Raw genomic sequence first — 19,493 nt, forward strand, 5'->3', positions numbered from 1 at the left:
AAGCCCCGCACCGGCCCCGGGCCCGCCCCCCGCCCGCCGCCATTGGCTGCCCCCCGCCCTCCTCCGCCTCCTATTGGCCGCTGGAAGCACCAGGGGGCGGGGCCGGCGGTTGCTATGGAGATGAGGCCCGCAGGGCTGGGCCCGCCGGGGAGGGTTGGGGGGGGGGCAGCCCCAGCTGATTAATTAGTTAATGAGTTAATTACCGCTCGGAGCCAACAGGGGGCTGAGCGGCCCCAGGAGTGCCTGAAGCATCACCCCTCCAGCTCTCATCCCCTTCCAGCACCCCAGTAGCCCAGCACAGCACGCCACAGTACAGGAGATCGTTATATTTGGGGCAAGGGGCAGAGCGCAGCCATCCCCACACAGGGCTGGCGGCCCTACAGAGTGCTGACAGCCCCACACAGCACTGACAGCCCCACACAGCACTGTCAGACAGCCCCACAGAATGCTGACAGCCATCCCCACACAGCACTGGTGGCCCCAGGCCAAGCATCGCCTCCCCCCACTGCCCCCAGTCCCGTCCCCCTGCAGCCCCCCTGTCCTCAGTCCTCAAGGGCAAGGAGGCGGCGAGGTGACCCCGCAGGCAGCCTGAGTGCAGCCCCGCAGGAAGGTGGCACAAAAGTCTCTGGAGATGCTGCGGCTGATGTACAAGCAGAGGATGGAGTGGACGAGCTCCAGCGCCCCGCTCCGCAGTGGTTCCCCTGCCCCAGCCCAGCCACGGGGGCAGTGTCTTGGTCCCAGGTCGTACACAAGCTCCGTTGCAGTCCAACAAGCCCACCGAGCATCTTCCCAGGGTGGAAAACCAACCACAGCCTTCCCTCCATGCAGCACTGGTCTTTGGGAGAGGAACGCCGCAGGCAGGCCCCGAGCTGGGAGGTGGATGGGAAGCAGGGGGCTCTGCAGCTCCCTTGCCCCCGAGGAGGCAGCTTCTGGTCCCTCGGGGAAGCAAGCAGATGGCAGAGAGCAGATGGAGCCAGCTGGACCTCGTCTCTCTTCTTTGCTTTATAGCCAGGGAAGCACAGCAGATCCTGAGAGCTTCTGCTGACCAGGGAGAAAGGAGGAGGCTGGGCCATGGCACAGGACAGCTGCCGTCTCATCCGCACCAGGACATCAGCCACGTGCATCGCGTTTTGGCAGGGGACGTGAGCAGCCCGGTGCCCAGAGCCTGAGCTGAAGCAGAGACAGAGGCTGCAGCATCCCCAGCTGCTTACTGGGCTTAAACTGCTCGCCCAGCCAGGGCCACCACGCAGCAAACACCATCAAACATTTGGCACAGTCAGGCTGCTGCCTTGGAGGGCAGGCAGCGCCCCGCAGCCCTGGGGCAGCAGGATGTGGTTCCCCATCAGCCCCCAGCAGGAAATGGGGAAACAGCAAAACAATAATAATAATAATAATAATAATAATGGTAACAATAATTAAAAAAAAATGTAAACAACCCAGCACCCTGTCCTGTACCACCAGGACACCCAAGAGAACAAGGTATGTTACAGTCTCAGGGGAGATGGAGACACAAGGACCGCCCGGCCAATGCGGGGTCTCGTCTCTATTGCACTTTGCATCGTATATATTTCTCTCTATATATTTATAAAAATACAAACTAAAGGGCTGGGGTCGAGGGGATGAGATGCAAGCCCTGGGCCAGCAGCAGCTCCATGCACATGGCAGGTTTCGACCCATTCTGCTTCCAACTTTCCCTGCGTGCCCTGTCCCTGGAGCCCCCAGGCAGCCCTCCTGGGGGCAGCCTGCAGCACAGGGCCTGGTCCTGCACAGATCCACCTGGGGCCGGGCAGCGAGGACAGGGTGCTGAGTTGGTCCGGAGCCCACCCCCCTGCCAGCCTCCCTTCCCAGCCCGTCTCACCCCTTCCCGAGGCACCAAAGAAACAAGCACGCAGCTCCTCCAGCCGCCAGCACCACCCGCACCCTGCGGTGACGGGTGCCCTGGCACCCTCTTGCCTGGCCAGCAAGTGCCCGTTCCTGGGGGAGGCGGGCAAGGCACCTCACACCTCCCTCTCCGCCTAAAAACCCCACAGGAGGATTTCCCTGGCCAGCCGCTTCCCATACTCTTTTCCTCGAGTAACTACGGTGTGAATGGCACGGGGTGACGCAGTCCGGAGACGCCCCACGCCGGTGACGGAGGATGCTCCTCGCTCCCAACGCCGCCGCCCCCCCTGGCTGCTCCTGCTACCTCAGCCTCCCGTCAGGTTTGACGGGCCCCAGTTCTGATTTGGGGTCCGGGGACAGCGAGCTCCAGGAGGTTTTGCTGCAGGTCTCCAGGGAGGAGCAGGACGAGGAGCTGCCCACGCAGACGTCTGCCACGGCCCAGAAGGTGCTGATGGCGCTGTCTGCCCACTCGTCCAGCGCCCGGCCTGTCAGCTGCGCCTTCCCTGCCGCCGCCGCCTCTGCCTCCTCGGAGCGTGGCAGGTTGAGGATCCCCCCCAAACCCTGGAAGCTCTGCTCCATGTACTCGTTGCGGGGGGGCCCGCCGTGCAGCCAGTTGCTGTCGTCTGGATGGGACAGGGAGAAAGAGATCAGCAGCGTGGTAATGTCCCGGCAGCCAGCTCTTCCCTACCGCCCCCAGCACTCCAACCCCTTGCAGCCCCGTCCCCCCCATGCCAAGGAACGGGGACGCAGCTGGGGTGGACCCAGCTCGCCTGCAAACGGGCCCACAGCCGCCTAGCGGCCTGGTTTGAGAGCTCACAGGGACATGGGGACACCACCAGGGGGGTGGCACCTGCCTTGCAAGCCAGAGAGGCCAGAACCGGGGAAAAAAAATAAATAAAAATCACAGAATCAGAGTGGTTGAGGCTGGAAGGGACCTCTGGAGGTCACCTGGTCCAACCTCCCTGCACAAGAGCCGGGCATGGTTTTTCCTTAAGATCTACAGCCTTAAACATTGGCATGGAACACACAAAACAATGCTTTTCACCATTTTTTTCCCCACGGAAAGACCCCAGCCCCAATCTCCAGAGCACCCTCACCTTTCCTGAGCGGCTGCTTGCGGTTGAAGGTCTGGGGCACCACCAAGAACTGGTTCTCCCCCAGGGGCTCCCAGAACTGCAGGAGGCGGATGGTCCAGACGCCGGGGCGCAGGGGGCGGTTGAGGGGGGGCTTGTACTGGGTGAACTCCGTCTCTGCGTCCACCGTGATGTCGTACGAGGTGGCGATGACGTACGTGGGGTCGATCCACACCACCGTGGCTGTCAGGTTGGGGCCCCGCGCCCACTTCTGCATGGCCACCGGCTCGTCAAAAGGCCCCATCAAGCCTCCAAAATTGCGGAAGAGCCTTTCCTTGGGGTCCCACTCCGTGCCCACCTGCAGGGACGAGGCACGAGGCGGTGGGACACCGGGCAGGCTGACACGACCAGCTCAGGTTTTGTGCTTCACCACCTTAAAGTGGGTAGGGCACAAGCTTTGGAGCCCAAAGCAATGCACACCCAGCCTGCGCTGCTCCCCTGCCTGCCTGCACCACGTCAGGGCCAAGCCAGCTGCAAGTGATGCCTCCTGCAGCCAGAGGTGCCGGCACCAGCAGCCTCAGCTCCCCCCAAAAGATCCCTTCAGGCCTTTCCCAAAAAATTAGCTCCAAACTCAAGTGGAATTCCTTGACAAAAATCCACTCTCAGCCCTGACTTTAGCACTCTCTGCCCCCCTCAGCACGCAGGCTGGGGAGAAAAGGAAGGGCAGCACAGCATGGAAAAACTGGGGAGAAAAACAGGTGCTGTGAAGGATGCTTTGCCCATTTACCTCAAGGTTTTGTAGCCGGTTTGCCTGCCCTCCGTGACCCGCCAGCTTCAGAGCTCCTTGGGGCATCATCCACACCTCCAAGGCCTCTGCCTGCCCCGTGGCTGTGTTCTGCACCTCCTGCATCACCAGGTACCCCTGGAAGCGGTCGTCGTAGAAATACAAGTGCACGCTGGACGGGAAACCACGGGGCTCAAACCTGGAGAAAAAGAACCAGAGAGGCGACAGGCGTGAGCATCGACGTCCTCCCTGCAGCAGCAGCCACCGCTCGGAGCCCGGGCCGGGCTGCAGCACGTGCCCCACCTGCACAGCTTCTCCTTCAGGGCCAGCACAGAGGCGGCTTTGCGGAGCCCCAGCCGGGAGAAGGCAGTGTAGAAGGTGAGGGTGACATCGCTGAGGCCACTGAGGCCGTCGACGCGGTCGTAGACGTTCTCCCAGTAGGCCTTCAGGGCTGGCGTGTTGGGGGGGTAGCTGCCGTAGAGGTGGGTGTCCAGGATCTCCAGCACCTCCTGATTCACCGTCGACTCGAACTTGCGGGCGAAGAAGGTGGGTCTGGAGAGTTGCTGGAAGAGCAGAGGCAATGTCAGCGGCGGTGGTGGCACCCGCTCTGCCCTCCTGCCTCAGCGGGGCAGCCAGGAGGAAACATGCTGGGAGCCATCCTGCCCCCTCTGACAGGGCAGGGTAAGGAGCAGCAAAGCACAGCCTCTGCGTGGGATCCTCTGAGGCAGGATCAGTGGGAGCAAACGGTACGGTTAGTGGCTACGTGGATGGGTTCTCATCTCTCCCACTGCCTCCCCTTTAACTTCACTTTCAAGGGCTGCACCACCCCCAGACCTCCCTTGTTCAGCCCACATCTCAGCTCGCTGAGAGCACGGCAGGCGGTTCATCACCGGATACTTTGTCCTGCCAAAGAGGACAGCACTCTAAATTGTTTTTTTTTTTTACTGAGCAGGCATTTGCCCCAAGTATTAAATCTGCAGGGAAAGAGGAGGAAAAGGAGAAAGCCTGGGAAAAGGAGCAGCACTGCAAGCAGAAGGCTGCTTCTGAAGCCTTTACAGACACATCTGCACGAAGCCCCACTCCACATGGAGAGCCAGTCCTGCTCCCGGCCCTTGCCAGGCTGGGGTGAGGCTCGTGCAGATGTGGGGAGAAGTGGGACAGCACCCAGGGGTGCGCCCGCGGGGCAGCTGAGAGAGAAGGGCTGGGGACAGAGACAGGGAAGAGAGGAGAGAGCAGGAGGAAGAAGGAGGATCTTTTTCACCTGTAGCCGGAGGAAGTCCTGGGGTTTGAAGTCATTTGGGGAGCACCCGCACCAGTCGACTATGTGTTTATATTGGCACTTACAGCCCAGCTTACGGTTCCAGTTGGTCACCCGCAGGTTGTTATCCACCAGCGTCTCGCAGGCGTGGCTGTTCTCCAGGACCGTGTGGAAGAAGGACTGCGTGAGGCAGAGAAGGGACAGGAGACCCATGGAGGTGGGAGGTTAACGGTGCCCCCCTACCTCGCGCTCAGAGGAACACAACAGGCCCAGAGAGCTCCTGGACAGAGAAACCTGTCCTGATTCTGGCACAGGGCAACCCATAAGAGATGAGGTTATACACATGCATCAGACTTTATCTAACTTTGTCTGCTCCCCTCCCACTCTTTCACACTTGGACCTGGGCAAAGGAGGCACAAAGCTGCCAGAGCAGAACCAGTGATGCCCTTCACAGCCGCCTAGGGCAGGGATGTTAAGGACAAGGAGAAGAAAATCCTACCAAAATCCTACCAAAGCCAGCATCACTTTGTTTGCCTCCTCCTTGGGGAGAAGGAATAAGGCTGAATCAAGAACACGGGAGCAGCAATGCTGGCCCCAAACCTGGCTGCCCGTGTCCTGCAGACACCCACCTCGGCTGGCAGCAGCGTGTAGGTGTAGAACTGCCGCAGCTGGGACACCAACTGGTCGTCCGCGTACACCACGTACTCCACGAAGCTGCGCGTCAGCGAGAACCAGTCGGAGCCCCCATCCACCACGATGCCCTCGGGGATGTGGCGCTCGCCCAGCCGCCACATGTGGGAGTCGCACTCGTGGAACAGGCGGTCCAGGCCCTGCTTCTTGATGAACCTGGGCAGGGAGATGAGGGTGAGGGGCTAGGGACACAGGGTGGCACAGCTGGCCACACAGCAGCCCTGCTCCAGCTCTGGTAGCCACAGCCAGAGCAGCCTCCCAGCCTCCTGTTTCTGTTTTTCCTCCCCAAATTCCCCCTTTTCTGTTCCTCCAGCTCAGCTCTGCCCCTAGCTGGGGTTACCTGGCGTTGTCTCGGCCATGAGACTTCAGGAAGTTCTTATCTCGGTATTTGGACAGGAACATCACCAGCTCCTCGTTGGTCCTGCGATGCAAATTAGGAAGCGTGAACGGCCACTGGGATAAAGCAACCCAGTAAACATTGATGCTGCAAGAGCCACCAGACACCGGGAGCCTCCGGCTGCTTGGCAGGCACTGACTCAGACCCTTATCCCTTCGTGGGAAGGCACAGCCCTGGTCCCTCTGCTGTCTGGCGCCTGCTGAGGGTGTGCAGCCCTGATGCGCGCCCAGATACACACGTGTTCGTGTTGCATTCCCCTACAACACCCCAACAAGAGGAAAATACAGCCTGTGAGGTATGGGCCGAGCTCCTGGGCAGAGACGGACCCAGCCTTGCCCTGGGGCACCAGCACGTGGCTGCCATCTCCAACCTCACCCTCCCACACTCCCTGCTCCTCCCAGCAGCGTTAATCCCAGCGCCTGCTGGGGAGCCACGTGGCCTGAACCCTCCTGCCGTCCTCCCCTGATCCAGTGAGGCGCCCACCTCGTGGGGTAATCGGTGGCACTCAGGTTGATGAAGAAGTCCCAGGGCCACTCGGAGAGCTCCAGCAGGTCCTTCATGCTGCGCAGGTACATCTTCAGCAGGCTGGCACCTCCCCAGATGGTCACCATGCGCCAGGGCGTCACGCGGATGTTGGGGTAGTGCCGGGCCAGCTCCACCGCCTCGCGGTGGAGGTAGTTGGAGCGCTGCGGAGGAACAAAGCTCATGGTCAGCAGGTGCTCGTACTGCCAGGGAACCCCCCCTCCTCATCCTGTCCGTGCCTTGCTGCCCTGAGCAGCATCTGAACCGGATCCTGCAGCCCTGCAGTGCCCCAGCTCACTGCACGGCTAAACTTCAGGCTGCTGCTGTCAGGGGATGCTCACGAGCCTCAGGGAAGGGCAGCCAGACCCCATACAGTGCAGGAAGGGCTCAGCCACCCCTCTGTGCTGCTGTGTCCCTTCTTGCTGTGCTCCCAACCAGCCAGACAGCCCAGCCTGCCTCTGAAGTCCCCCCCGAGCAGCAGAGGCAGCTCCATGCAGCAGTAATCCTATGACCTACTGCTGCCTGCCCAGGGCACAGCAGCCAGCTCCTTTCATTTGCTGCTGAGAAAAAAAGAAGTGGGCAGCCAGGACGGAGCTGATTGCCTGACCCAGATCATCTTTTCCTTCCAGCAGGCAAATCCACAACTCTCCCTGGGATGTTGTGAAAGGAAGCAGCACTGGGGGTAGGTGAGCAGAGACCTCCTGCTCCCTGCAGCCCCAAGGGCTGAGCTCCCCCTGCTCTGGGCAGGGTGAACACATCACAGAATCATAAAACATCCTGTGCTGGGAGGGACCTACGAGGATCTTTGAATCCTCCATTAAAATTTAACTGTGTGCCTAAGAGTGTTGTCCAAACACCTCTTGAACTTGACTGGGGTCCTACCTACCCTTTTCTGGGGATGCAGAGAGCTACGGGAGAGTCACAGCTCCACAGGCAGTGAGGACAAACCTCAAACCTCACCCAGCCACCTCCCCAGCACAGGAGATGCTGCACCTCCGTTCAGCCCCCATCCGGACCTATTATGGGCTGCTTGGGTGACGGACCCGGACACTGCCAGCACATCCCCTCCCCTCCTGCCTTGCCCCCTGCCACGCACCTTGTCTACGTGGATGTAGAAGAAGTGCTGCTGGTGGTACACCGCCTTGATGAGCCGCTTCAGCTGGCGAATGGCCCTGCCGTGCACCACCAGCATGTAGGCGATGCGCACGGGTTTGCTGGGGGGCAGCTGCTGCAGCCGGCTCTCGTCCCACTGGATCACGGGGCTGACCTTCCCTGCGAGGGGACGAGAGGAGAGGGATTGCAGTCAGTCATTCACTGGCACCGGGCACACCGCTGCCCTGCCACAGCAGGGAGATCTGAGCGGGGCAGGGGATCACAGGGAGCAGCACGCTGTAGGAAAAACCCCGTAACGCCGCAGGGCACACGTGGCAGGACGTGTTGGGAAGTGGGGGTGCCCCCTCTGGTCCCTCAGAACAGAAAATGCAGCCGTGCCCAGCTCCCAGCCCTGCAGCCGCTGCTGGCCGGGACGAGCAGCCCAGCTTAGGGAGGCTGGCACAGCTTTGATAGGATTACACAGGCAGCGGTAATCTGGGAATCGGTGACAGATTGAGGCAGCTTTTTGCCAGGTGGGACGGGCGGTCACACAAAGCAGCTGGCCCATGTGCCCCACTGGGACGTTCCCCCTGCCTGGAGGCACCCAGGACCCCTGATTAGGACTCACCCGAGAGCTGGCAGTGGCGAGGCACGGACAGGGGCATGAGGTTGCCGGCGCGGTGCAAACACACCACGTTGGCGATCTCCTGTTGGCACTGCTTGCTGCTGGCCCGGGCCAGCGCCGAGAGGGCGTCTTTCCCCGTGATCTCGCACTTGGGGGTGAAGCTGTTCTCGGTGGGCTGTGGAGCCCCCTCCACGCTGCCCGTGTCACCCTGCTGGAGGACGGCCAGCTGGGCATCCCCGCGAGCCTCCGTCAGGTTCCTTCGGCTGGAGGCGTCCGGTGCGGCTGGCAGCCTCCTTCCTGCTTTGTGCCTCGCCGTCACGGCTCTCACCACCTTGGACACCGGCACCCCGGGGCTGTCCGGCCGTCCCCGCCACCTCCCGTGCTTCCTCCCGGCGCTGCCGCGGCGCCCGGCAGAGCTGTCCGAGTCCTTGGAGCCATCGCTGTTCTCGGGCAGCCTGGCTTTCTTCTGCCGCTCCTGTTCCGGGGGGATGCAGAGAGGACAAGGCGTTAACTCCAACAGCACCCAGACCCCTACCTGCCAGCAAGGGAGACCCCGGCCTGCAGACCCCGTGGTCACAGCACCCGGGACACAAAACCAGGACATAAATCTCCGTGAGGCTACACGGATGAGGTCAGTCGTGTCGGCACCAGCTCTCTGCCTTCCTGCCATCCTCCAGGGTCCCACAGGAGCAGGGACATCCCCAAAAAGAAGGGGGTGAGCACAGGGCTCCTCCAGCTGCTGCTAGCTGCTTTACCAGGTGGCAAACGGACCAGCTCCTCGCCCAAGCTTAAAGTCCAACTTCTCCAAGCCCAAAAGTCCAACTTGGAAGGGGTCCCAGCAGGGCAGCACGCAGCCCCTGGGGCTAACGGTGCCGGAGCTGTGTCAGATGAGGTCCTGCCCGCGCTGCCTTCCCCACGCCCTGGCTCCCAGCACTGGGCTGGAGCGGGTGCTGCAATCGCCAGCAAATCCCTTCAAGGAACCCTCCCACGGAGCCAAGTTTGTGTGTAAAGGGAGCAGTTAATTACGCTTCGTTACCTCCGCCAGGCCGGCTGATTAGCAGAGATGAGCTAGCCTTGGGGAGAGCGGGGAGCTGAAAGCACCTGGCCAGGCCTGCAGGTGAAGGCAGAGCCAACCCAGGCTCCCTCAGCTACCTGTGCCAGGGCAAAGCAGCCTCCTGTAACCCTCAGGTACCCAAAAAGGGGCCACACAGCCACCTGAACCCCACGGGGCTGGGATCAGACGAGCCCTCTGCCACTGCCAGGCACCACGCAGGACCTTCTGTGCAGTTACCAACCTGTTTTCTCCGTAGGAGCAGAGAGGCAGGAGATGACCAAGAAGCAAAGAGCAAGGCTCTTCCCCAAACTCCCCCCATCCCTGCAGGGAGAGCCTCTGCCCCGCCAGCACCCGCCGAGTGCCTGACCCCAGGCACGGCCCCTGCGCGATGCCCACGCGTGGCTGCAGCCCTGCGGTGCCCCACAAGGAGCCCGGCTGCCGTCCCCAGCAGAAAAACCCTTCCAACCAGCGCCAGCCTTCCCAAAGCTGCTAGTTAACGAGCTCCGTGGCTTCTAATTACCGCCCCGTGCAGGCAGGGAGCAGCCCCGGCCACGTCGCGCTGCTGCATTTATGGCTGGTGTGCAGGGCTTCTGGCAGGGCTCCCAGGAGGGCCCGCAGCTGCCTGTCCCTCCTCCCAAAATGCTCCCAGCTGCCTGCCAGAGGTCGCTTCCCCCATCCTGCCTCTCCTCTGCCTCCTCCCGATGCCAAACGCAAATTGGAAAATAAAAGTATTGGTGGGGAGGGAGCGGGGACCCTTGTGGGGAGGGGAGTTATCACTGCCCGGTGTCCTGCAGGGCTCTGCCTGGGCCTGGCTGACGTGGGTGTCTGCCAAATACCTGCTCCCGTCAGGAAAAACAAACGCCAAAACTTCCCAAAGCCACCGGGGGAACCTGCCCTCAGCTGCCATCAGTTCAGGCAGCAGCAGCTCCTTAAACCTCACCGCTGAAATGGGCTCAATCACAGCCCCTCAAAACAAGTTTTTCGAGGAAAAAAAACAACAAGAAGGCATCTCAGGGGAGCTGCAAGCACCGACGTTTCAGAGGAAGCCTCTCCAGAGGCCGCTGTGCAAGGCTGACAGCAACACACAGCCCCAGAGAGGTGCGTGGAGGAAGACGGGAGGTGAAGGGGGATAAGGAGGAGGCGGCTGGGCCCACGGGGACGTTCTGCACTCTGTGCCCAAGGAGCCAGCTCCAGCTGCTCGCGTGCCGCTCCGGAGCCTTCCACGAGGAACTGATCCGACTTCTGCTGGTCTGGACGCCACGAAACATCCGTGTGGTGAGTGCAGGGAGCCTCCAGGGCCTGGAAGTGGCACCAAACCTGAGCATGGGTGCCTGCAGACGAGGAGCCGGGCAGGCGGATGCAGGGATGCCGTGCAGACTCCGAGGCCAAGGTCAGGAGCCAGCCAGGAGACGTGTCCTCCTCCAGCTGGGGGCTGTGAGGCAGCCGCAGCCCCAGCAGGGCACAGAGGGCTCGGCGCTGCTGGAGTGAGATGATTTGATAACCTGCTCCAGCGAAGGGCAAAGCCCGAAGCCAAACGAATCCTCACACAGCCTCTGGGCAGCTCGCAGCAGGGAGGCAGCGGGGACGGATCCTGGTGTGGAGGAAGGGAGCCGCTCGTCCCGTCAGCCAGCAGCAGCAGCACAGGGATGTCCCCAGCCCGGCCTCCAGGAGACGTGGCTCACCCAAGGACTCTGAGGGTCTTCAGCCTCTTGCACAGCCCTGCCGAGGTCGGGACCCTGCTGCTAGACCCCTGGTGGCACCCAGAGCTGGCTGGGGACAGCCCTGCCTGCTCCTGTCACCCCCTCCAGGAAGGGGCAGTGCCCGTCAGTGGGAGGGAGCCGTTCATGCCCCAAATTGCTATTCGGGGATCCCAAATTTCCCCAAAGCCATCCGAGGCTGCAAGGTCGGGGTCTCCTGGGACAGCTCGCCTGCGTTCCTCCTCACCAGAAACGCCCCCGGGGAGCGGCGGCTCCTGCAGGTCTGGCCAAGAGGAGGAACTGGAGGAGGGCAGGGACACGAGGAGCTTTGCTGGCTGCAGAGCCGAGGCTGACTGGACATTTCCCAGCTTTGTGCTGCTGGGACAGCTCAGGAAGCTTCTTGCCTGCTCCTTTCCCAGGCCCCAGAGCCGTCAGCCTGCCGGTGGCGAACCTGAGTCCAGAGCCGTGGCCAGTATTGGGGAGAGACGCGGGGAAACCAGGCGAGGATGCTCCACGAGCCAAACCCCAGGGGATGTGTGGGGCAGGAGGAAGGGCAGGAGGCAGCCCAGAGCACAGCAGCACCCCGGGGGCCTTCCCAGGGAGGGGGGGACGGTGGGGACAGGGAAGGGAGGCTGGGTCACAGAAAAAAGGCGGTGGGGCCACCAGGCCAAGCTGGCTGCCCTCAGCCTCATGGCACCTGATAGCAAAGGCTGCTCCGGGGGAGGTGGGAGCCAGCTGGGGGCACGAGCAGCCCATGAGGAGCAAACAGCCCGAACCTGGTGGCCGACGTGGGGAGTTTGGTGGCCAACACAGCGAAGTTGGTGGCCAACACGGTGAAATCAGCAGCCCAGCAGCCAGGAGCTGTGTTGGGGGTGGAAGCAAGGCGCCCCCCGACCCCACAGCCCCCAGCTCCCAGTGACCCCGGCCCTGCCTCAGTTTCCCCATGCACTGGGGGAGTTCGGCTGCGAAGACCCCTTCCAACTGCAGGGACCCCCGGCCCCTCTCTGCAGCCGGGTGGGAGCCCCCAAACATCCCCCTGAGCCCCTGGGGACCCCATTCACCCCCTCGTTAACCCCCCCATTATCACCCCCATTATCCCCCCCACTAACCTCCCCGTTAACCCCCCAATTAACGACCCCATTCACCCCCCCCAAGCAGCACAGCCTGACCACGACCCCCCCCTTTCCCCATCCCCACACGCAAACACCTTTGGGGTCCCTCCCCCACCCCCCAACTCCCCCCACCCCAAATTCCCCTAAATCCCCCTGAATCCCCCCAAATCGCCCCAAACCCCCTCGCAGCCCCCCCGGCCCCTCTCCAGCCGCCCCCCCCGCGACGCACCTCGGCCGGGCCCTCCTCGTCGAGGCCGGCGGAGCTCCAGAGGACGAGGCCCTGCAGCAGGAGGATGCCGAGGGCCGTGGCCAGGGCCAGGCGGTAGCGCCGGGCCAGCTTCCGCGCCCGCCCGCTCGCCACCATCGTCACCGCGGGGCGGGAGGCGGCGCGCGCACGCGCGGGGAGGGGCGGGGAGGGGGGGGGAGAGGGGGGAGGGAGCGCGCATGGGCAGGGGGGGGCATGGGGGGGGCAGGGGGGGGTGCGCGTGCATGGGTGTGCATGTGTGTGCATGCATGGGTGTGTGCATGGGTGTGTATGTGCATGGATGCACGCGTGTGTGTGTGCACGGGTGTGTGCATGGATGTGCGTGTGTGTGCATGCGTGCATGGGTGTGTGTGAGTTTGTGTGCATGGGTATGGGGGTGTGTGTGCATGGGTGTGCATGCACATGGGGGTGTGTGTGCATGGGTGTGTGCGTGTGCATGGGTGTGCACATGTGTGCAGAGTGTGTGCATGGGTGTGTATGTGTGCATGCATGGGCGTGTGCGTGTGTGTGTGAATGTGTGCGTGCATGGGTGTGTGCACATGCATGTGTGCACACTGGGCCGTGCATGCGTGTGTGCACTGTGTGTGTGTGTGCAGTGGGGTGCGTGCATGGGTGTGTGCACTGGGGCTGCAAGTGTGTGCGCATGTGCATATGTGCACACTGGGCTGTGCATGTGTGTGTGTGCAAGTGCATGTGTGTGTTTAAGGGTGTACACGAGGGTGTGCACGTGTGTGTGCACTGGGCTGTGCATGCCTGCCTGTGCGCAGTGGGGTAAGAGTGTGTGCTTCCATATGAGTGCACCAGGGGGTGTGTGCATGCAGTGTATGCATGCATGTGCCTGCCTGTGTGCTGGGTGTGTGTGCTGGGGGGTGTGTGTGTGTGTGTGTATGTGCAGATGCACCCACACCCACACCACAGCACCCAAAGCGCCGGTGAAGCTGCGGACCGAGGCCGGGCGTTCCCTGTGCGGTGGCAGGCAGCCACCCTCCTATTTCCTCCCTGCCTCACCCGCTCCCAGCCCCAACACGTGTCCCCAACAGCCACCCAACAACCCCAGCATGAAGCAGAGCCCAGAGGCAGAAGCTCCCCGCGGTGGGGTGCACGGCCCCAGGGTGAGCGGAGGGAAGGGGAAGCGGTGCCAGCAGCGATAGCAGCGCCCTGCGGTCCCGCACGCGTTTCCTGGGCAGTGCTGCGGCCACGGCTGCGCGCAGAGCTCCAGGGGCAGGAAGGTTGGGTAAGGACGGGGGCTCTGGGGGCTGCTGATAGGGCCTGTGGGGCTCGGGGGCTTCCCCTCGTGCTGTTTGGGGCCAGGGTGAGCCCCCCCGGGATGCCTCCCCCTGCCCGGAGAGAAGGGGGCACCCTCCGGGGGCTCTGAGCCGTGCCAAGGGGAGCGAGGCTCGTGCCAGACGTGTGAGCTGCAGGCCCTGTATCAGGAGGGTGTTCTCCCCGCTGTTGTCTCCCACCACAGGGCACGTTTGGGTGGTGTTTGGGGGCTGGCTGCCTAAAACAAGCCAGGATCGCTCCCCCAGCCTGGCAAAGCCACCCCCACCCCTTTGCACCTGGGTGAATTTTAGGGCATTCGGGGGACCCGGCACGGGCTGCAGCTCCCAAATTCAAGCCCTGGCACGGATGTGGGGATGGCCTGGGGGAAATCTAGGCAAAGCTCCCTGCGTGGGACTGTCGGGTGGATGCGCCCAGGCGCTGAGCAGGGACGCTCGCAGCCGTTTCCACCCCCTGGGATGCAGAACTCACGGCGGTGTCCCCCGCCAGGCGTTATTTCTGTCCTCCTGGCAGCCGCCCTGCCACGCTGCTGGGGCTGGAGAAAACACAGCTCTTGGGATTTTCAGCTCCTAGCGTCACCCGAGGAGGCTTGCAGAGTCCCCAGCTGGGAAATCCGAAAGCCTCGGTGGGCGGCTTCCTCGGCCCCGCAGCACTGGCTCCCCCGCAGCCCGCGGCTATCCCTGCCTTGGCGCTGTGGGGAGGGAGCTAATTTAGGAAAGCCGCCTCGGTCTTTCGGTAAAGCACGAAGCTACCCCCAGACAGAGTGTTATGGGACCGAGTTACCCAAAAAATCCAACTGCTTCATCCTCCCGTTGGCAATGCAGGGCTGTTGGCACTACCCGGGGCGCAGCAGGTGATTTGTTTTCCCCTGCGTGCTCCCAGCCCCATCAGGGCTGCTCCTGGACATTTCTGGGTGCCGACAGCTCCCGGCCGACCCCAGGAATAATTCTGGCTGCCCAAAGGAGAGCAACCACTGTGGCGGTGCCTCGCTTACTTCCCCTGGTTCTGGCTGAGCTGTGATGCTGCGCCAGGCTTCTTCAACACAACAAGCACAAAAACACCCAAACAACACTTTATAACAATTAACAGCATTAATAATTTCGCCCCTAATGAGTCCGCCAGCGCTCCTGGCTGATGCACAGCGAGGTGCCAAAGCCCAGCCTGTTTCCCAGCACGTGGACAGCCCCGAGAGGGGCAGGAGCTGGGAGGGAGCTCAGCACCGGTGCTGGGCTGGGGAGGAGGAAGGCTGCGTGTCGGTGAGCCCATGCTGCTCGCCGACATGTGATAGAGGAGGGATGTTTTACGGAGAACAGCACGTTTAGAGGGTGCCGAGAAATAAATAGTCAGCGAAGCCGAGGAGAGGGAGCTCAGCAGCGGTGCAGGAGGGACGGGAACACCTCTGCGGTGTTCTTCGGAGCACGGACACGAACACAAAGGCTGGTTTGGGGTTGTCCAGGACACCAGGCACCACACTGCACCCCTAAGCTGGGATGCCCGAGGTGCTGGCAGTGCCTGCAGGCACAGGGCAGGTGGACGTAGCATTTCTCCCTGCCCTGCTCTCAGGAGCTGCCAGCTCTGGTCCATCGGTGCGAAACCTCAGCGCGGGGCAGTGGGGGCGCGGAGCCAAGCAGCCCACCTGCAGCTCCCAGCTCCTTTGCCTGGACACTTTTGTCCATCTGGACAACCCAAACCCTTGGGCTGCTTTCCAGTCCCGGCACCACTTGGTACCAGGCATGAGGGCTCCAGATGCAGGGGGACGATTTCATCCCCGTGCAGCGCCCCTTGCACAACCTCGTCCTCTCCGAGGCTGCTCCAAGGTAGCTCCAGAGCCTGTGGGAGCAGCAGCTCCCTTGGGGAGCCGTCTCCTGCCCAACTCAGCATCCGTCCCGGTGTCCCCACGCATGTCCCATGCCCAAGGTCCCATGCAGGGCGGCGGTGCTGGGTCCTGAGCCCTCACTGCGCCGCACGCTGCTGGGCTGGAAGCATGTTGGCATAGAGCTGCTCCTCCTGCTGGGATTTGCGCAACGCGGCGTAAGTGGGCTCGTTATTCTTATCCAGATTCTGGAATAGAAAGGGAAAAAAATATTAAAAAGGCAGCGTTTGCAGGTTTCCCCAAGCAAAAGACCCTCCACCTTCTGCTGGAACATCTCGTATCCTTTTGGAGCAAGCGCAGGGAGCACGAGGCCACCCATGTTATCTGCTGACATTTGTGTCCCCACCAGCCCTGTCCCTCTTCATCCAGCCCCAGCCCAGCCTCCAGCTGAGCCCCCCACGCAGCGGTGACAGCCCCAGGCCGGGTGTCCCCTGCTGCTGCCTTGTTCCCCACCTGGCCGGGCCTCTTGACCTCCGTGTAGTCGGTGGCTGCGTTTGCCGAGGGGCGCAAAGCCTCCACATTGCCGTAGGGCTGGCTCTCGTCTGCACCATTTGGGTGCTTAATACCTGCATAGTGCAGCACTTCTGCTCCCTAAAACACCACCGAGAGCGCTCTGGGGGTGCTCCCAAGCTCCCTCCAGCCCCCCAGCTGCAGGGGTGGACACCTCTCCCATCCCACCTTTCTCCATCATCAGGGCTGGGACGGCGGCAGGAGCACCGAGGGAAAATTCACCCGCCCAACCCCAATTCCCCTTCCCAGGGTTTCTCTGTGGCAGTGGCACAGGATCGCTGCTCGGCTCTTTCTGCCGGCCAGCTGAGCCCTCAGCATCCCTCCCAGCTGAGCCCAGCTGAAGCACACTAAGCCGGCAGCCTGAGGCTGGGCTCGGGGCGCAACCTTTCCCCCTTCCAGCACAGCCCGGAGCAAGCAGTCCCGACAGGAGCAGGGTTTGCCTTACCACGTTCGGTGTGCCACGGATCCTGTCCATCTCCACAGCTGCTCCTGACAAGACTGAAACACAGATGTGGTCAGACACAGGCAAAGCCAGAGGATCAGAAACATAAAAAAAACCCACACTGCTGCTGCCAAGCTCAGTGCGAAACGGGAAGGGGGCCTGCTGCCTGGTGAGCACCTGAAGCAGCTCGTCAAACAAAACCAGGCCCCAGCCACCAGCTGGTGATGGCCCCTGCTGGCCCTGCCCTCAAACTCTGTGCCAAATCTGCCGCAAACCTGGCTACAAAGCCAAGCACGCTGCAAGCTCGTGGTGCGAGCACGTTGCAGACAGGGCGCACGGTGCCGTGCCGGGCAGCACCCATCCCACCAGCTGCCTCTCCCCATCACCGTGGGGACACGACCCATGGGACGGTGCCGTCAGAGGAAGGAGAGGTCCCCCCACAACTTCCCTTGTTCACAAAGCAGAGAAGTCGCTCGGTGGAGGTCAGGAATTGGGTGAGTTAGCGAGGGAATAGGGAACTGAGAACCAAAAGAGATAAAACAACAGCACGCGGCACGAGGGCCTCGCTTACCCTGCTTCCTTTTCCTGGACAGTACCACAAAAACCCCGGCAGCAACGGCGATCAAAAACAGAACCACTGCGATACAGGGAGTGAGGACAACCAGAGCTATGTCCAGGCTGCAAGAGAAAAGTTTCTGCCCTCGCACCTCTCGGCTGCACCCAGCAGCGGGCACCGCGGGGCAGGCGCGTGGGGCCACGGCCAGAGGGTCGCAGCCATGGGCAAGGGGCTCGCCTGGGGAGCAAGGCAAGCAGGCGCGGTGGTCCTCAGCCTGCAAGCAGCAGAAGCAGGTGGGACACTGGGTTCTGCCTCATCCTGCTGCGTCCTGAGCATTTGGAGGAGCGCTGCCTCTTGGTTTGCTCTGGTTCAGCTCCACTCTTGGTGGCTTTGTTGTAACGCAACGAGGCACGAGGCACGCTGTGGTGTGTCACCGGGGCTGGTTTAGAGGAAGCAGTTACCCCCGAGCACAGTGAAGGGAAGCCTCAGCTTTCCCAATTCTTGCATCACCTCCAACAGTCAGCAGAGAGGGGAGGAGGCTCCGTGCTCTAGCCCCAGGCTCTATCAGCCCCGTGGGACTGCGGCTACAAAGCAGGGCCCAGCTCAGCCCCTGCTTGGATTCCCACGGGCAAACAGCCCCACAGAGCTGGGGAAGGAAACGGGGCCAGGGCTGCAAGCAAAAACCACTTCTTGTATGGCCAGGACCTGCGAATTGTTTAAGCTGCAGACGTGGCTGTGGGGGGGCCGAGCAGCCCCTGGTGCTGTGACTGCTCCCCGTGCGCAGCGGGTAGGGTGGAGAGCTGGTTCCTAAAGGCAAGGGCAGGAATCCCTAAGGGGAGCCCGAATGGCCAGGAGTGAGATAGCCCCAGAGACAGCTCAGGGAGGGAGGTGGAGGCTGCTCGCAGTGCGGGCTGGCAGCTGGCACTCACCCATTGCCAGGGGTGGCAGAGGGGCTGGCTGTCACCTGCGTCCCTTCCTGCTGGGGAGGTCGCTGCGTGGAGCCCGAGGTGGATGCCGGTGGAGTGGCCAAGGTGAAGGGCGATGCTGTCGGAGTGGGATCTGCAGCTAGAAGAGGAAAAAGGCTCAGCCAGGCTCCCTACCTCTGCGGGGGAAACACTGTGGGTGTTGCAGTGGCTTGGAGAGAACCTCACTGTGCTGCCGGGGCACCCTGCATCCCCTGTGCTCCAGAGCACTCAGCTCGAGGTGCGCAGCTCTAACCCAACCCCTGGGGGGATTGCAGCGGGATCGCAGCAGTCCCAGTCCCCCCAGCAAGCACCCCCCCCCCCAAGCAGAGTTCAGGCTGCAGGAAGGGGCCCCAGGCACCCTGTGCGCCACCAGCACCGACACGGCACGGAAATGGGGTGGGAGCCGGGGCTCCGCAGAGCTGGCAGTGAGGGCAGGAGGGCGCAGGCAGGGAGAGGGCCACGGGGGGAGAAAGGGGCTACAGGGCACGGGGAGGAGGGCGATGCACCGCAGCCATGGGGCGGCTGACCCTGCAGCTCCAAGAAGGGGCCGTGGGGACTCCTGGAAGACACCGAGGTGCCCTGGGGACCCGTCCCGGCACATCCCCGTGGTGCACGGGCGCCCACCTCCTCCCACAGCCCCTGCTCCTGGAGCTTCTGCTTGGCCGGGGGGGCACTGACATTGGACCTTGGGGACCTGCAAGCACTGACCTGTGGACACGATCACCTTCACATCGTCACTGTCATCAAATATGGGATTTTTCACCCCGCAGCGGTAGGTGCCCGCGTCCTCTGCCTCCAGGTTCTGTATGGTCACGGTGAACACCCGCTGGGTGCGATTGTCCCAGATGGAGAAACGGCCCTGCTGAACCTGGGGATTACTCTCCGAGGTGGCGATGATGTAGAGGTCATAAACACAGGTCCTAACCGTTCCCGGGCGGCACCAGTACTTTGAGTTGTTCTCGTAGCCGTGCCGGTACGAGCAGGACACCGAGAGGGACCCCCCCAGGTGCCCATGCACAGTGCCAGGTCCCCTCACTGCCCGGCCGCCTGCCGAGGGGCACGGAGCCGTACAGGCGAGCAGCAGCAGCAGCAGCAGCCTCAGCACCCCCAGCCCCAGCCCCAGCCCCAGCCCCAGCAGTCTCGGCATGGCCGTGCCCACCCCGACCTCTGTGCCCAGAGCCTCCCGGTGCGGCTGCGGAGCCCGTCCCGTCCCCGGGGCCGTACCTGGCAGCCGGGTGGAGCTCGGTGACCACTGCTTCCCCCTCTTAAATCCCCCTCCTGAATCCCCCCCCCCCCCCCCTCCTTACCACCCTCCCACCCCTCTTCTTCCCCTCCAGGAGACCGCAGGGAAGGCTGGATGGAGCCTCGACGCGGTGCCCGAGCGCTTTATTGCGGCGGCGGGGGGCTGAGCGCTGT

At 62.7% G+C, this 19,493-nt stretch overlaps 2 protein-coding genes across 2 annotated transcripts; both read right to left on the reverse strand.

Annotated features, from left to right (window-relative positions):
- Positions 1-311: 311 nt before the first annotated feature.
- Positions 312-12,580, reverse strand: XYLT2 (xylosyltransferase 2). Its single transcript, XM_068654869.1, has 11 exons — positions 12,415-12,580; positions 8,326-8,797; positions 7,702-7,877; positions 6,567-6,769; positions 6,027-6,107; positions 5,626-5,842; positions 5,000-5,176; positions 4,042-4,301; positions 3,742-3,937; positions 2,979-3,312; positions 312-2,504 (listed from the first exon to the last, which is right to left on the reverse strand). The coding sequence occupies exons 1-11, from the start codon at positions 12,547-12,549 to the stop codon at positions 2,182-2,184; spliced, it is 2,574 nt and encodes an 857-aa protein (XP_068510970.1). The 5' UTR covers positions 12,550-12,580; the 3' UTR covers positions 312-2,181.
- A 2,211-nt stretch (positions 12,581-14,791) lies between these two features.
- Positions 14,792-19,360, reverse strand: LOC137841726 (protein CD300H-like). The gene is made up of 6 exons (XM_068654953.1): positions 18,786-19,360; positions 18,042-18,177; positions 17,128-17,234; positions 16,560-16,612; positions 16,058-16,195; positions 14,792-15,792 (listed from the first exon to the last, which is right to left on the reverse strand). The coding sequence occupies exons 1-6, from the start codon at positions 19,222-19,224 to the stop codon at positions 15,685-15,687; spliced, it is 981 nt and encodes a 326-aa protein (XP_068511054.1). The 5' UTR covers positions 19,225-19,360; the 3' UTR covers positions 14,792-15,684.
- Between the last annotated feature and the right edge of the window lie 133 nt (positions 19,361-19,493).

Source organism: Anas acuta, chromosome 18, assembly GCF_963932015.1.
Source record: "Anas acuta chromosome 18, bAnaAcu1.1, whole genome shotgun sequence".
Classification (NCBI taxonomy): domain Eukaryota; kingdom Metazoa; phylum Chordata; class Aves; order Anseriformes; family Anatidae; genus Anas; species Anas acuta.

Coding starts and splice junctions, on each gene's coding strand:
- LOC137841726 (XM_068654953.1), bottom strand. CDS start 19,224: ATGCCGAGACTGCTGGGGCTGGGGCTGGGGCTGGGGCTGGGGGTGCTG. Junction 17,235..18,041: donor TCTGCCACCCCTGGCAATGG/GTGAGTGCCAGC, acceptor TTTCTCTTGCAG/CCTGGACATAGCTCTGGTTG. Junction 16,613..17,127: donor GTCCAGGAAAAGGAAGCAGG/GTAAGCGAGGCC, acceptor TCTGTGTTTCAG/TCTTGTCAGGAGCAGCTGTG.
- XYLT2 (XM_068654869.1), bottom strand. CDS start 12,549: ATGGTGGCGAGCGGGCGGGCGCGGAAGCTGGCCCGGCGCTACCGCCTG. Junction 6,108..6,566: donor GCCACCGATTACCCCACGAG/GTGGGCGCCTCA, acceptor TTTGCATCGCAG/GACCAACGAGGAGCTGGTGA. Junction 2,505..2,978: donor CAAGCAGCCGCTCAGGAAAG/GTGAGGGTGCTC, acceptor TGTCCCATCCAG/ACGACAGCAACTGGCTGCAC.